This window comes from Zingiber officinale, chromosome 3A (assembly GCF_018446385.1).
Source record: "Zingiber officinale cultivar Zhangliang chromosome 3A, Zo_v1.1, whole genome shotgun sequence".
NCBI classification, from domain to species: Eukaryota; Viridiplantae; Streptophyta; class Magnoliopsida; order Zingiberales; family Zingiberaceae; genus Zingiber; species Zingiber officinale.
Genome location: NC_055990.1, coordinates 47,738,882 through 47,753,339, shown reverse-complemented (window position 1 = coordinate 47,753,339; position 14,458 = coordinate 47,738,882). Strand labels below are relative to the sequence as shown.

At 36.1% G+C, this 14,458-nt stretch overlaps 1 protein-coding gene across 2 annotated transcripts; it reads right to left on the bottom strand.

Moving 5' to 3' along the window:
* Positions 1–2,655: 2,655 nt before the first annotated feature.
* LOC122051852 (protein ACTIVITY OF BC1 COMPLEX KINASE 3, chloroplastic-like) lies at positions 2,656–6,847 on the bottom strand. Of its 2 annotated transcripts, none has more exons than XM_042613154.1 (7): positions 6,394–6,847; positions 6,095–6,322; positions 5,656–5,991; positions 4,993–5,548; positions 4,670–4,856; positions 4,193–4,559; positions 2,656–3,010 (listed from the first exon to the last, which is right to left on the bottom strand). In XM_042613154.1, the coding sequence occupies exons 1-7, from the start codon at positions 6,796–6,798 to the stop codon at positions 2,885–2,887; spliced, it is 2,205 nt and encodes a 734-aa protein (XP_042469088.1). In that variant the 5' UTR covers positions 6,799–6,847; the 3' UTR covers positions 2,656–2,884. The 2 variants fall into 2 exon arrangements, with proteins under 2 accessions (XP_042469088.1, XP_042469089.1); XM_042613155.1 differs by having other exon boundaries at positions 6,095–6,325; positions 6,394–6,833.
* Between the last annotated feature and the right edge of the window lie 7,611 nt (positions 6,848–14,458).

Below are 14,458 nucleotides of genomic sequence, written 5' to 3'. Positions count from 1 at the left end.
GGTGGAATTCTTCTTACCATTGGCTACAAAGTTAGTTTGTTGCCTTTTGTTCCAAAGATACTCCTCCATTTCTTCATCATCCTTGTTCCTGGGCACTTCGAAACCAAGTTTTATACAAAGCACAATATTAAAATAGATTTTAAATAATACCTTCATTTTCTTTTTCCATATCGTGAATTCACCCTTGAACTTTGGTGGGTAGATTCTAGATCCGGCCATTTTTCTTATTGCTAGTCGGCGGTAAGTCCTTCTAAAGCGGTTGGACTCTAATATCACTTATCAGATCGGGTGGACCGGCTAGAGGAGGTGAATAGTCTATAAATCAAAGTTAAACATTCTCTTATTACTTACTTAGCAATGGCACGCCTATTAATTAATAAAAAGAAATTACATGAAAGGAAGTAGGGGACTCAAAATTTTACTTGATTTGCAACCAGGAAGGTTGCTAATCTAAGGAAATGATAGGTCACTAGAAGAAACTCCTTCTTTGACAATGTCGGAGGTGTAGAAGCCCCTTACAGTAGTTGAAAGCATAAAATAGGATTACAAAAATGAATACGAGGCGTAGTGCTTTACAACTAGGTTTAGGGCATTATTTATAGTACACTGGTCGAAATCATCATTTTGCTAACGTAGCAATTTAGGGCGTCTCCATTGATCCAGGGAGCCTCCAATAGAATGAAGTTTGCCAACGTTCAACTGATCTAGCTAAATGGAGGTGCCTCGGTTCATTGAAGGTCCCTCGCCTCAGTGCGGTTGACGTGGACTATACTGCTTATCTCTGCGATAATGACTCCAATCTTATTTGAGGCACCTTGGGTTGATTTGAGGCGCCTTAACTACTATTTATCAAAGACGCCACCAGTCTCATTTGCGGCGCCTTGAATATTGTTCATCCGAATGATCAATCTCAGCATTGATCATTCTTCGTTTCGCTTGCTTGAGTGATGCTCCGATCATCCGGAGTTGAGCTCACCCAAATCCAACTCTAACCTTCTCCTTAAGCAGATTTCCTCCCGGCTTCTCGTTCCTTGGATTCACTGTGTGCGTCCTTGTCGCTCCACCGATGTACTCTTCTACATCTCCTCGTCTCTTGGATGCACCGAGCCCGTCGATTCCCTTCCCGTGGCATCCTTCTCACTTATTGTGTCTTCCGTTTGACTTCTTGTGATCCTAAGTTCTTGCACACTTAGACACAAAATATCAAAACACACAAAACCTAATTTAACTCGGTTTGTCAATATCTAAACTATTCCGAGATACTTTCAAAGACCACGTCGACAACCAAACAATAGTTGTTCATGACAAACTGAGAGGGTATTTGAATGCTATCACAGATAGGGTTGTTGAGCAAGTGCATAACAAATAAGGAAGACTAACAAATAAGAAAGACAAGGAACAAAGGTGAAGGATTCTCTTTTTTCTATTGCATCCATCTATTCTCAAAGTCATGACCTCCTCTTATAGGAGGAGCATGCTTTTACGGCATCGAATGACCAAGTAATGGTTATCCATTGCCTCCCGTCAATCAGTCATCAATATTGATTTAATTCATTCATTACACATCAACAGCAAGTAAAAGAATTATTGACGTAGTAAAATATTAGTTGTTTCACTTTGATAAATTTTATCTTGATCGGTCTGACATTCAACGCATACAAATCATGCTTGAACATGAGTCAACTTAATTTAGTACAAATCTAGATCTTAAATTTACACTACTGTGCACCGATGTATAAAGAATCTCTCTTCATATATTTATTAATAACTACAATACTTATAAAATAATATAAATCAATAATATATCTTGAAACTCTAGAATGTGAGATTAAAATCATATTCATAATAGTCTTTTTCTTCTCCAACACTGTGTATCCAACCCAAAAAAAAACCACCTCTGCTGCCAAATATCAAAGTTAATTATGTTTGACTTGGTAATCGAATAATCATTTGGTTCTTCTGTTTGCCCTTGGTCATTGGAGTGCTAGGGTGTCTTTAGGAGTGCAAACTGTCTTGGTTAAACTTAATAAGATAATTGAGTCAAATAACTGAATATAAAATATCATATAGTATGTTAAATTGATATAAAATCGAAGGAATAGATCAAATTAAAATTTTAAATTAAATATATATATAAAGTTTATATTAGGTTTAACAATTAATGCTAAAAAAATACAAATTAAAATTTTACATTTAGAATAACTTGTATGACCATTACTTAAGCACTAGTGCATTTTTAAGTTCCAACTGCTTTCGGATTCTAATTTTTTTGTTGCACTTTTTTATGTTTGTAATATTTGCCTAATAACCAAATTTTTTTGTAAAATCGGCTATGAAGTAATTTTAAGGAATCTCTTATACAAGGAAAAGAAATCATAAATAAATAAAAAATCTAACGACACTTTCTCGATTTTTTTTTTAGAAAATGACGGAAAAGAAATATATAATTTTTTTAGAAAATTTCTAATTCCATCTTTTGCTAATTAGTGAGGTTAGTTCGACATCAGAAAAGAACAAATAATTTTTTTGGATAAATATAAGCTCTAGGTAGGAAATAGAACACAGGTTATGCATGTGTTTGTGCCTATCTGAATCTTTTAATTACAAAAGCTAACAGAGTTAACGAAGAATTTGTATTTATGACAAATAAATTCATAGCCAGAACTGACAAATAAATTCATAGCCATAACTGAAATCATTCTTTTAGTAACTGAAGGAGATCAATATCGCTACACAGAGTTTCAAAGAATAGATATGAAAAATAGAATTGGACTTTTTCTGAATCATGAATTTGAGAAAAACTATAAATGATGAGTTTCTAATTGAAACACGGCTCGTGTAAACGTTCGAGTGTGGATGTGCCATTAATAGCTGCTTTATCTGGTCATTTTGGAGTAACAGCAATGGCAGGAGATCTGAGAACCTGTTGTAGCAATCGGGCCAATAGGCGTTGAGTAAGTCCTCCAAAGATGTGGCTGCCAAGATTACGAGCTTCTGGTTCTTCCAAAACCTATACAACAATTATTCTCAGTGACTGCATTCAAAAACATGTAGTAAACCTTTTGAAAAGGTATGAGAGAACACAAGTCCATACAAAGCATATATTTCATTCTTTGTTGCATAGCTGATCCAATCACCAGATTATTTATTATCCAACAATGGACTTTATCTAGAATTTGACTAATAGTTCATTTGCTGCTAATGCAAAATGTAAAAGATAATGACTTGGAGCTCAACCTTGATCAAAACATAATTCTACTCATTCCTTGAACTTCTAAATTTTATAAGAAGGTGACACAACCTACTATATTTACAGATCAAAGAATTAGGTAGTGAGCAAACAAAAATAGGAAAGTAATAGAAAATAAAAAAAAATTTGCCAACATGATAGATTGAGTGGACGGACTAGAGAAACTTTAGCTAATGAAAATTAAAAGTGATTTGGAGAGATAAGATATATGTAAAACCAACCTGAAAATAGTTGGAACTAGCACAATTTGATGATGATGTAAACTACAATATTTATGGGAATAGGCCAAGATGGTTTGGATATGTTCCAAGACAACCAATAAAGTTTAGAAATAAAAGGTGAGGAATAGAGGGACTAGAGAAACTTTAGCTAATGAAAATTAAAAGTCATTTGGAGAGATAAGATACATGTAACCAACCTGAAAATAGTAGGAACTAGCACAATTTGATGATGATGTAAACTACAATATTTATCCATCCATTCCTATGACTTAATTATATCTAGTAGCAAAAGACAATGTTCACTGCCTGAGCTCTCCACTTCAGTTGATAGCCTACTTGTCATAAATATTTCTGCCTATTTAAATTTTCTCAAGTTCTACTTACACAATGCGTGATAAAGATCTTGACACCACCAGTATTTTATCTTAGATATTTAAAGATTTTTAAATACTATTTTTTTATTAATTGTCGAATATGCTTTTGAAATTCTCAAATAGCAAATATAGAATGTTGTGTTTGCTAGGTAAGTATTCAAGTTGCTGAATATCATTACTATATAAAAGATTATTATAGGAGATGAGACTAAAGATATATATATTTTACCTTTTTGGGTAATAATACTACAGCTAGTACTATAAAACATACAATACTAACCCCACATCTAAATCATTTTATAATTGTAAAGGCAATAAAAAAACATCAAAGATACATTGTGCAGTACCTGCAGAAGCGATTGCAAGAGGCTTGGATCAAAGCTATCTGAGGATCTCAAAAGACTCCATACTTTGAGCACTCTATCTCGAAGTTCTAGCATATTTCTTTTTTCACTATCACTTAACTTAAAGGGTCCATTTGCATTGCCGTTACGGACCACAACCTTCATAAAGCCAGGCATGGAATCATATGCATCTATCATAGAGCCAAAGACAATCACTTCAGTTATCCGAACTGCCTCTTTCACAACAAGAGCTCGTAATTCTTCACCACCAGGACCCAGAAGTAGCTTCAAAACAGGTTGCAAAGCATCTTTGGTAGTAAAATCTCGATCTTTGCGGCCTTGAACAAGGAGATTTTCAAGCCTATTCCATCTTCATGTTAGGTAGAGATACCAAGCAAGTTAATCAGACAAGACACCTGATACAGAAAGGTCTGACCAAAAAATTATTTCAAAAGATAAACAAGAAATGCTGGTGCCTACCTAAATTTTCCATCTTTGAACAACAATTCAAGGAGAGCATCTCTAAGATAAGGATTTGGATCAGTCAGAAGCCTTTTAGCAAAATATGGGTATGAAGCAGCAAGCACCTTATAGTTTGGATCAACATAAAGAGCTAGGCCCTCCAACACGGTCAGTGACCTCAATATCAATGCATAATATGCAGGAACTGCAAGAAAGCACACCAAAGAGTTATTAAAGTTGCCAATGTTAAAAATGTGTAGTTTTCTGGATATCTAAATACTAACTGTAGCATATTGAAAAATGAGATTTACATTCAGATACAAGGAGAACTCACCACTCACCATTAAAAGGATATTGATACATAACATTTCCTAGACCATCCACAATGGTCTTAAAATTGAGCTCACTTACAGTTGAATTCAGTGCATCATCAAAGAAATTCCTGAGAGCAGGTACAATTGGAGATACATCTACATCAGGTGTTAGAAATTTTAAAGCATAGTAGTCATGGGCCATGGCATCATAATCCCTGTTAACAAGGTGAACAATATGACCAATTATAGCAGATCTCGCTTCTTCTGGTGTTTCACTCATCATGCCAAAATCAATGAAAGCCAATTTCCCGTCAGGTGTGGCTAAGAGATTACCAGGATGCGGGTCAGCATGAAAATAACCATATTCAAGCAACTGCCTCAAGCTACACTGGATACCTATGTCAACCAAATTTAACAGTTTCAAACCTCTCTTCTCAATGGCTTCTTGCTCAGTAAGCTTAATGCCATCCACCCAATCCATTGTTAGTACATTTGCACTGGTGTAATCCCAATATATATCTGGAACGTAGATTTCTTGGTTGTCAGCATATAACTTCTTAAATCTCCTTGCATTTTGGCCTTCCTGAATCAAGAAGTAAATTCTTAAATGGGGAAACTGAGTGTTTTCTACTGCCTAGACAGCATTTTTAAAAATAAATTTTAAAAAAAGTTCATGAAAACTGTTTTCACCTGAACGTAATTAAGTTCCTGATAGACTCTTTTTGCAAATTCATCGATTAGAACAACAACATCAGTGTAGATGAAATCAACATACTTGTTCACAAGAAAACCTAGACCTCTAAGAAGGTAAAAATCCAATCCAATAGTTTCTTCAATCTCTGGTCTTTGCACCTTGACGGCTACAACCTGACCTGAGTGCTTAAGCTGGGCTTTGTAGACCTGGCCTAGACTGGCAGCTGCAACTGGTTCTGGTGATATAGCCGAGAACATGGAACCGAGAGGTGCTCCTAGTTCACTCTCGATGCAGGCAAATGCATTCTCATTCGGAAAGGTAGGAAGTGCATCCTGCTCTGACCGGTAATGTCAAACAGCTGAGAATTGATTGATAATTACGGTTTAACAATCACGAAAAAAGGATCAAGTGAAATCTTTTAGCCGGCAAGCAAACCTGCAACTGTGAGAGCTCCTCGATATATTCTGGCGGGCAGATATCAGGCCGAGTGGACAAACCCTGCCCGATCTTCACAAAGGTCGGCCCCAATCGCGTTAAGATTTCCGTAAGCTCCGCCGCCCGCTGTCGCTTCCGCAGCTCGAGCTGCCCTCGCCTCTGGTCCACGGCCAGTTTCAACGCGAAGGATCCCAACCCCGTGAAGATCTCCAGCATCCTCGAGACCACCTACTGCCGAACACTAGCGACATTAGACGAACGGGAGACGAGAAGGAAGAGCCCTCCAACCAGGGGCTCACCTTGAAGGGACGAGAGGAGTATTTCGCGGAGAGGATCTCGGGGTGATATGTTGTAGCATTCGCTACCCTGGCCAGGGCTCGCACCTCCGCTTGCATGTCCTCGGCGCGGTCTTTCGGGGGGATGGAGAGACGAGCGTGGAGATCAACGTTTACGGTAGCGGAAGGCGTCCTGGATTTCGACGTTAGCTGCACGGCGTACTGCTCGCCTCTTCTGACTCCGTCGCCGCTAGCATCGGACTTAGTACCGGAGATGGGGCGGAACCCGACGATGGCAGCGCGGTGGTGCCTCGGCGGTGGCCTCCTCCGGTGGGCCAGCGACCGGGGAGAGGGGAGGGAGAGGGAGACGGCCATTAGATCGGAAGCTTCCAAAGGGGCCGGGAGGGAAGCACCACCTGGCTGTAGCATTCGGTGCGACGGACGCTCGAGTAGGCCCGCTGCTGCTTTTGTCTTGACCCCTTTCACGTCCTTGGGATTTGAGAGAATCCTCAATATGTTTTTAATTTTTAATTTTTAATTTTTAATTTTTAATTTTTAATTTTTAATTTTTAATTTTTAATTTTTGGCAAAACCCCTTAAAAAGAGTTTGGTTTTGTTTTTGCCCTCGTTAAAATCCCTTTTATAAAAAAAAATCAAATAAAATATTAAATTTATGAAATTTCAAAACTGCCTTGATTTTGTCACCGGAATATCCGCTAGAATATTTCGCCAACGATTGGCCAACTGTAGGAGACGGGATCATTCATGGTCACTTAACCTGTATTGATAGAGATTAATCATCTAATTTTTATATTAATCTCTTAATTCATTAAAAAAAATGGATTAGATGATAGATCATTTATATTTATAATTATAATTATAATTATAATTATAATTATGATTTGATCATAATTAATTATAATATCTTCATGAGTTTATTGTCCTCTCAGACTATAGTTTAGATATGGACGGACTGTCGAAGTCATCCGGAGGCTGTCAGATGTGAGCAAGTGGTCAAGCTATTGGACGCCAAACGGGACATCCTCCGGGAGGCCTCTGAGCATCTGCCCGGATCCAAACTATATCTTGGAGGAACGATGAATCCAATCAATTGCGATCGGATCACGACTATAAACACACCATAATTACGAGTGATCCATCTCTTGATCCACTTTTTTGTGAACCAAGAGATCTAGTCTCCACTTATTTTATAGGTAGGGACCATCAATCCTCATTAATATATGTAAAGAGATCATTCCGGGTCCATAAAATCCATTGAACAGTCAAAACTGACTGAGTTCTAACATTGGCACCGACAATGGCTAATGTTCATCCAATGGGCTTCTTATAGTAATTAAATATTATATAATATAAACTTTTATCAGTTTTTTATCTAATGAAAAAAAATCAATTGACTATTTTTTCAGTCGAATTATTTCTTTCAATATGTTTGAAAAGATTCATTAGTCGATTTCAGTCAAAATCAATTAATAGATCTAGAGATCTTAAAATGACATGAAAACAGTTCTTATGTATTCATCTAATTTTCCTGATTGTAAAAAATACTATCAAATATCAATTTGACATAATTTATTGAGAGCAATGATTTTGTAAACACAAATGTGTTTAAAAAATAATTCATGTTTAAAAAATCAATGTTCACAATATATTCGGTCAAATTGATGTTTGATAATATTTTTACAATCAGGAGAACTAGACGAACACATACGAATTAATTATATGTCATTTTGAGGTCTCTAGTGTTGGTTAGTCCTAAGAAAACATACCGGTTCCACTGTACAAAATTTTTATACAAGTGTCGAACTTTTCCTTAAATAACCTATTGTGTTCTTTAGAAGTTAAATTAGGAATCGCAGACGGAACTTAGCATCATTTATTCCAAATTTAACTTATCTGTTCTTAATGATTTAGATTTGAATCGCAAGCGGAACTTAAAACTATTGATTCAAATCTACCTATGTTATTAATTACATTAAATATTAATTTCTAAAATTGGCTTCCAGGACTGCATGGCGAGGCACATGGCCTTCTTGGATATGGGAGCAACCACCACCGCCTAGACAAAGCCTTTTAAGGAAAGCTAATATTTAATTTCCTTAAATAACTCTAGGTTAACCAAAAAAAAACAATCGAATCACAAATTCAAAAAACAAAGAAAAAACAAACTCGAAAAATAAATTCGAAAAACTAGATCTAATCCCTCTTGTGTTTGGAATTATTACAAAAAAAATAACTAGCATGATGCGGAAAATAATTACTAATTATACCTTCTCTTTGTATGCTAATGACTTCGAGATCTTCTGCCGTATTTCTCGCCTCGCCTTGGACGTCGTGTAGGCGACGATCCTCCAAGATGAACACCACCCAAAAGCTTCCTTCTTCCTCCTCTAAAATCCGTCCACCACCGCCACCAAAGAGCAAAAGAGAGCAAGGGAAAAAGAAAAGGGAAAGAATCGGCCACCATGAGAGAGCACAAGCAAGAGACTAGAATTAGATGTCTTCTTCTTCTTCTTCTTCTTCTTCTTCTTCTTCTCCTTCTTGTATCCGGCCACTTAAAAGAACCACAAGCAATATGTGGTCGACCCTAGCATGATAAAGAGCTAGGGGTCGGCCCTAAGGAGGAGACTAGAGAGAAGAGAGAAAAAGAATTCATTAACTTATGAAGTCTCTCTTCCCCGCATTTTATAATACTTGCCCAAGGCAAATAAAGAAAAATTTTTTATAAAAAATTAAAATCTTCCTCATGTTTTTCCTTTTCCCTTTTAATTTTTCCTTTTCTTCCTCTTGATTGAATCAATCACCAACCATATATTTGATTGGATGATGATTTAATCTTTTTAGCCAGCCCCTTGCTTGGGCACCAAGCAAGGGTGGTCGGCCCCTATAAGGAAGGAAATATATTTTTTTTAATAAAATTTTACAAGAAGAAATCCTCTTATAAAATTTTACAAGCTCTCTTTCGATTTCCTAAAGTAGGAGTTAAAAAAGGAAAGTTTTAAAAAAAATTAAAACCATGTTTTAAAATTTAAAACTTCTCTTATAAAATTTCCTTTTTTAACATGACGATAGAAAATTTAAATTTTAAAACTTCTCTTCCTTTTTTTCTTAGACCATGAGGATGGTTAAAAAAGAAAAGTTTTAAAACTTTTAAAATTTCTTTTAAACATGTGACCTAATTCAAATAAGGAAAGTTTTTAAATTTTAAATCTCTCTTTTAAAACTTGTAGTTTTCTACAAAGAGAAGATTTTAAAAATTCAAAACACCCTTCCTTGTTTGAATTAATGTGGTCGGCCCCCTCTTACTTGGGCACCAAGCAAGGGGCCGACCCCTTAAGAGGATAATGTGGCGGGCCCTTGCTTGTCACCAAGCATTGGGCCGGCCCCCTTCTTGGACACCAAGATGGGCTTATATTTGGATGGACTTGAGGCTTTAATGAGGCTACGACAGGGACCTAGAGGAGAAATTAGTTTTGGCCTTCCGATGAGCTTGAGTATCCCGTGTTCGCCACGAACACACAACTCAAGTTCATCAATAATAACTCATTCCACTAGAGAGTTATTATCGCACTACCGCACCAATCCCAAATTACATTATGGGCTCCTTCTTATCATGAGTGTGTTAGTCTCCCTGTGTTTAAGATAATGAATGTCCACTAATTAAGTAAGTTACTAACAACTCACTTAATTAATATCTAGCTCCAAGAGTAGTATCACTCAACTTCATTGTCATGTCAGACTAAGTCCACCTGCAGGGTTTAACATGACAATCCTTATGAGCTCCTCTTGGGGCATTCTCAACCTAGATTACTATGACACAGATTCCTTCCATAATCAACAACACACACTATAAGTAATATCATTTCCCAACTTATCGGGCATATTGATTTATCGAGATAAACCTCACCCTTTGATAAGTCAAAGAAATAAATATTAAATATATGTGCTTGTTATTATATTAGGATTAAGAGCACATACTTCCATAATAACTAAGGTCTAGTTCTTTTATTAAGTCAGTACAAAAAGAACTTACCTAAAATGGTCCTACTCAATACACTTAGAGTGTACCAGTGTAATTTATTAATCAAGATAAACTAATACTTAATTACACTACGACTATTCCGATGGTTTGTTCCTTTCCATCTTAGTCGTGAGCAACTGTTTATAATTTATAAAGAACTGACAACATGATCTTCTGTGTGTGACACCACACACCATGTTGTCTACTATATAAATTAATTGAACAAATTACATTTAACAAATAAATGTAGATATTTGATCATTGTGATTCTTTATTTCTAAATAAATGTTTATACAAAAGCTAGGCTTTTAGTATACACTCTAACAATCTCCCATTTATACTAAAAGACTATGCTGCCATAAATGTTGTCATACATCTGATTCCCAACCATTCAACATGCCCATCAAAAGCTCTTGCCTTAAGGACCTTAGTGAAAGGATCTACAGGTTATCACCTGATGCAATCTAGGCGGCAACAACTTCTCCTCGTTTATATGATTTCTCGTATTGGGTGGTACTTGCGCTCTATTGTGTTTACTTGCCTTATGGACTTATGGTTTCTTCGAGTTTGCTACTGCACCACTATTATTACAATAAATTGTAATAATTTTTGGGCAAACCAGAAAACAAGTCTAAGTCCATCATGAAGTATCTGAGCCATACAGCTTCTATGACTGCCTTAGAGGCTGCCGCTTACTCAGCTTGTATGGTGGAGTCCGAAAAAATACCTTTACTTATCACTCTTCCATAGTTATGAATTCACCTCCTAAAGTAAACACAAAACCCCAAGGTCGACTTACTATTGTCCCTATCCGATTGGAAGTCAAATTCTGTGCAACCCATAGGGACCAAATTATCTACCTTGTAAGCTAGCATATAATATCTAGTGCCTCTAAGGTACTTCAATATATGCTTTACCGCAGTCCAATGTCCTTGTCCAGGGTTACTTTGATATCTGCTAACTATACCCTCGGCAAAACAGATTTCTAATCTCGTGCATAGCATACATTAGGCTTCCGTCAACCGAAACATAAGGAACTGCCTTCATTTCCTCTATCTCCTTTGATGTCTTCGGAGGCATCTCTTTGGATGAAGCTACTCCATGCTAAAAAGGTAAGAAAGCTTTCTTGGAGTTTTGCATGCTTAAACGAGCAAGGATTGTTTCGATATATGAAGCTTGGGATAAGTAAAATATTCTTTTCTTGTGATCCCTTAGTACTTTGATCCCAAGAATATATGCATTCTCCCAAGTCCTTCATATCGAATTGTTTGGACAACCATACCCTTACTTCTGACAACACTTTGATATTGTTTCCAACTACCAAAAATGTTATCTATGTATAATACAAGAAATACCACCACGTTTCCATCACACTTCTTGTATACACAAGACTCATTCGGTTATTAAATAAATCCATAGGTCTGGATTACTTTATTAAACTGGATGTTCCAAGACCTTGAAGCTTGCTTCAGTCCATAGACTGATTGAGCTTACACACAAGATGTTTTTTACTCTTTGCAATGAACCCTTCTGGTTGCTATATATGGATGTTTTCTTCAAGACTTCCATTAAGGAAAGCTGTCTTGACATCCACTTGCTAAATCTCATAGTCCATATGAGAAGTAATAGATAAAAGAATCCGGATAGACTTAAGCATGGCTACCGGTGAAAAAGTTTCCTTTTTCAACAAGTCTTGCTTTGAAAGTTTCCTCCTTCCTATCTATCCCTCTTTTCCTATTGTAGACTTATTTTCACCCAATGGCTTTTACACCATTTGGTGATTTTATAAGCTCCCGGACTTTATTAGAATACATATATTCTAATTCTGTATTTATTACTCTTTGCAAAGATGCTGCATCTTTATCTTGGAGTGCTTCGTCATATGTCCGGGGATCAGGTTCATGTCCACCAGGGATCAAGTCCAAAAACTCTCCCAAAACATGAATTTTTTAGATTGCCTAACAACCCTCCCACTATGACGAGGCACTTTCTGCAATTGTGTATCATTTGTGATACGTGTTGCAGTTTCTTGTGATATTTCATCTTGTATAGTTGGTACTAAATTAGACGTGTCCTTTAATTTTCTTAAGAACAATTTTTACTCATGGGCTTGTGGTTCATAGTATAGTCCTTTTCTAAAATTGAGCATTGGTGTCAACAATGACCTTCCGATTTTAAGGACTATAAACCTCTTTTCGTTTTTCTAGGATAACTCAAACAAGTGAACTCATGTCCAACTTATCAGTGTCTCTCATGTGCTAGACCACCCAAATCCAAATATGCTTCAGACTAGGCTTACGCCCATTTTGTAATTCTATGGGAGTAGAGAGTTCTGACTTAGAAGGTACTATGTTCACTTCCGTTTCCAATGTATATCCTTAAAATGAATTTGATAATTTTCTGAATAACTCATCATCGATCTAATTATTCCATAAGAGCCTTATACCTTCTTACTACTACACCATTCTGTTGGGGTGTATCAAGTGCAGTTAGTTGGGATTAAATCCTGACTTCTGATAAGTGACTCCTAAACTCTCCTAAGAGGTACTCGTTACTACGATTTCACCTTAGTGACTTGATACTTTTACTTTGACGTTACTCCATATGAGCCTAGTTACTTTTTGAACTAATCAAAGCACTTAGACTTGTGACGCGTCAAGTAAATGTATCCTTATCTCGAATAGTTGTTTATAAAAGAGACGAAATATTCGAAACAACCTCTTGCCTGGATAGTCAAAGGTCTACACAAATCAGAATGAACCAATTCCAACATATCTTTAGCTCCATACCCCTTAGACTTAAAAGCTTCTTGGTTATTTTTCCTTCCAAGTAAGACTCGCAGGTTGGAAAGATTTCCAGTACTAATGAACCCAAGAGTTCATTGGTTATTATCCTTTGAATCATACTCAAGTTAATATAACCTAGCCTTAGATGCCAAAAATATGATTGGTTCATTTCCGAAGGTTACTTTCTCTTATTAAAGTTAGAAAATGTGTTATTAATTTCCATTTATTGCATCGTGGGAGTTATTGGATTATAAATTGTCAACCAACGTACCAGAACAGATAACTTTCCTATTTTTCTTGATAACAAGTTTGTTATCAAAATAGACAGAATATCTATTCTTTAATAGTTTAGAAACCGAAATCAGGTTCTTTCTAAGCTTAGTACGTAAAGATAATTTCTGAAAATCCATATTTTATTCCAATCGGAGGATAAACATCTCCCACTGCAACAGCTGCTACTTTTGCAGCAATGCCCATGGTGATTTTATCTTCATATAGTTGTCGGATTTCCTGGAACCCCTGCAATGTATTGCAGACATTATCAATGGCTCCCGTATCTACACACCAGGTACCAGTAAATAACACCACTAATCATATTTCAACAACTAATGAATAAATACACCTATATTGTTCTTGGTTCTAAGAAGACGGTCTACCTTAATGTCCAAGTCTTATTTCCAATCATTATAATTGGGATTACTAAGTCTTTTCTATAGTATAACAACTAGGGGATTGACTAACATTTGAAATCTTAAGAATCACAAAAATATTTGGTCAAGACAAACTCCTTAAAATCCTTATGAATTTTGTATGCCACGATAGTGTGGACGTATACAGAATCAAAGAGGAGATTTTATCCATTAATTTTATTATCTCGTCAACCTTACTTTATGACGAATAAAATTAATAGTTGGTCTGTCTTTGATCAAATATTTGGTCAAAACTTTGAATTTAAAATAACATTGATTCCTTAAATAATATTATTTAAATTCACCAACACCTCAAACACCGGGAATTATACATGTCACGTTAGTGTGGACGTATACAAATTCAACATTCATAAGAGGAGGGTCTTACCCATTAATTATCTTGTCAACCTTGAATTACCTCAAACACCATAAATTTTGTATACCACGTTAGTGTGGACGTATACAAATTCAATTGTTTGTAAGAGGAGGTATTACCCATTTTATATTGTCAACCTAACTTTATGATAAATAAAATTACCTCAAACACCGTGAATTTTGTATGTCACGTTAGTGTG

Bases quoted from the DNA above. Each gene is read 5' to 3' on its own strand.
- LOC122051852 (XM_042613154.1), bottom strand. From the start codon at position 6,798: ATGCTACAGCCAGGTGGTGCTTCCCTCCCGGCCCCTTTGGAAGCTTCC. The intron at 5,549-5,655 runs GTGAAAACAGTT...TTCTTGATTCAG, and splicing joins AGGAACTTAATTACGTTCAG to GAAGGCCAAAATGCAAGGAG. The intron at 4,857-4,992 runs GTGAGTGGTGAG...GCTTTCTTGCAG, and splicing joins GTATCAATATCCTTTTAATG to TTCCTGCATATTATGCATTG.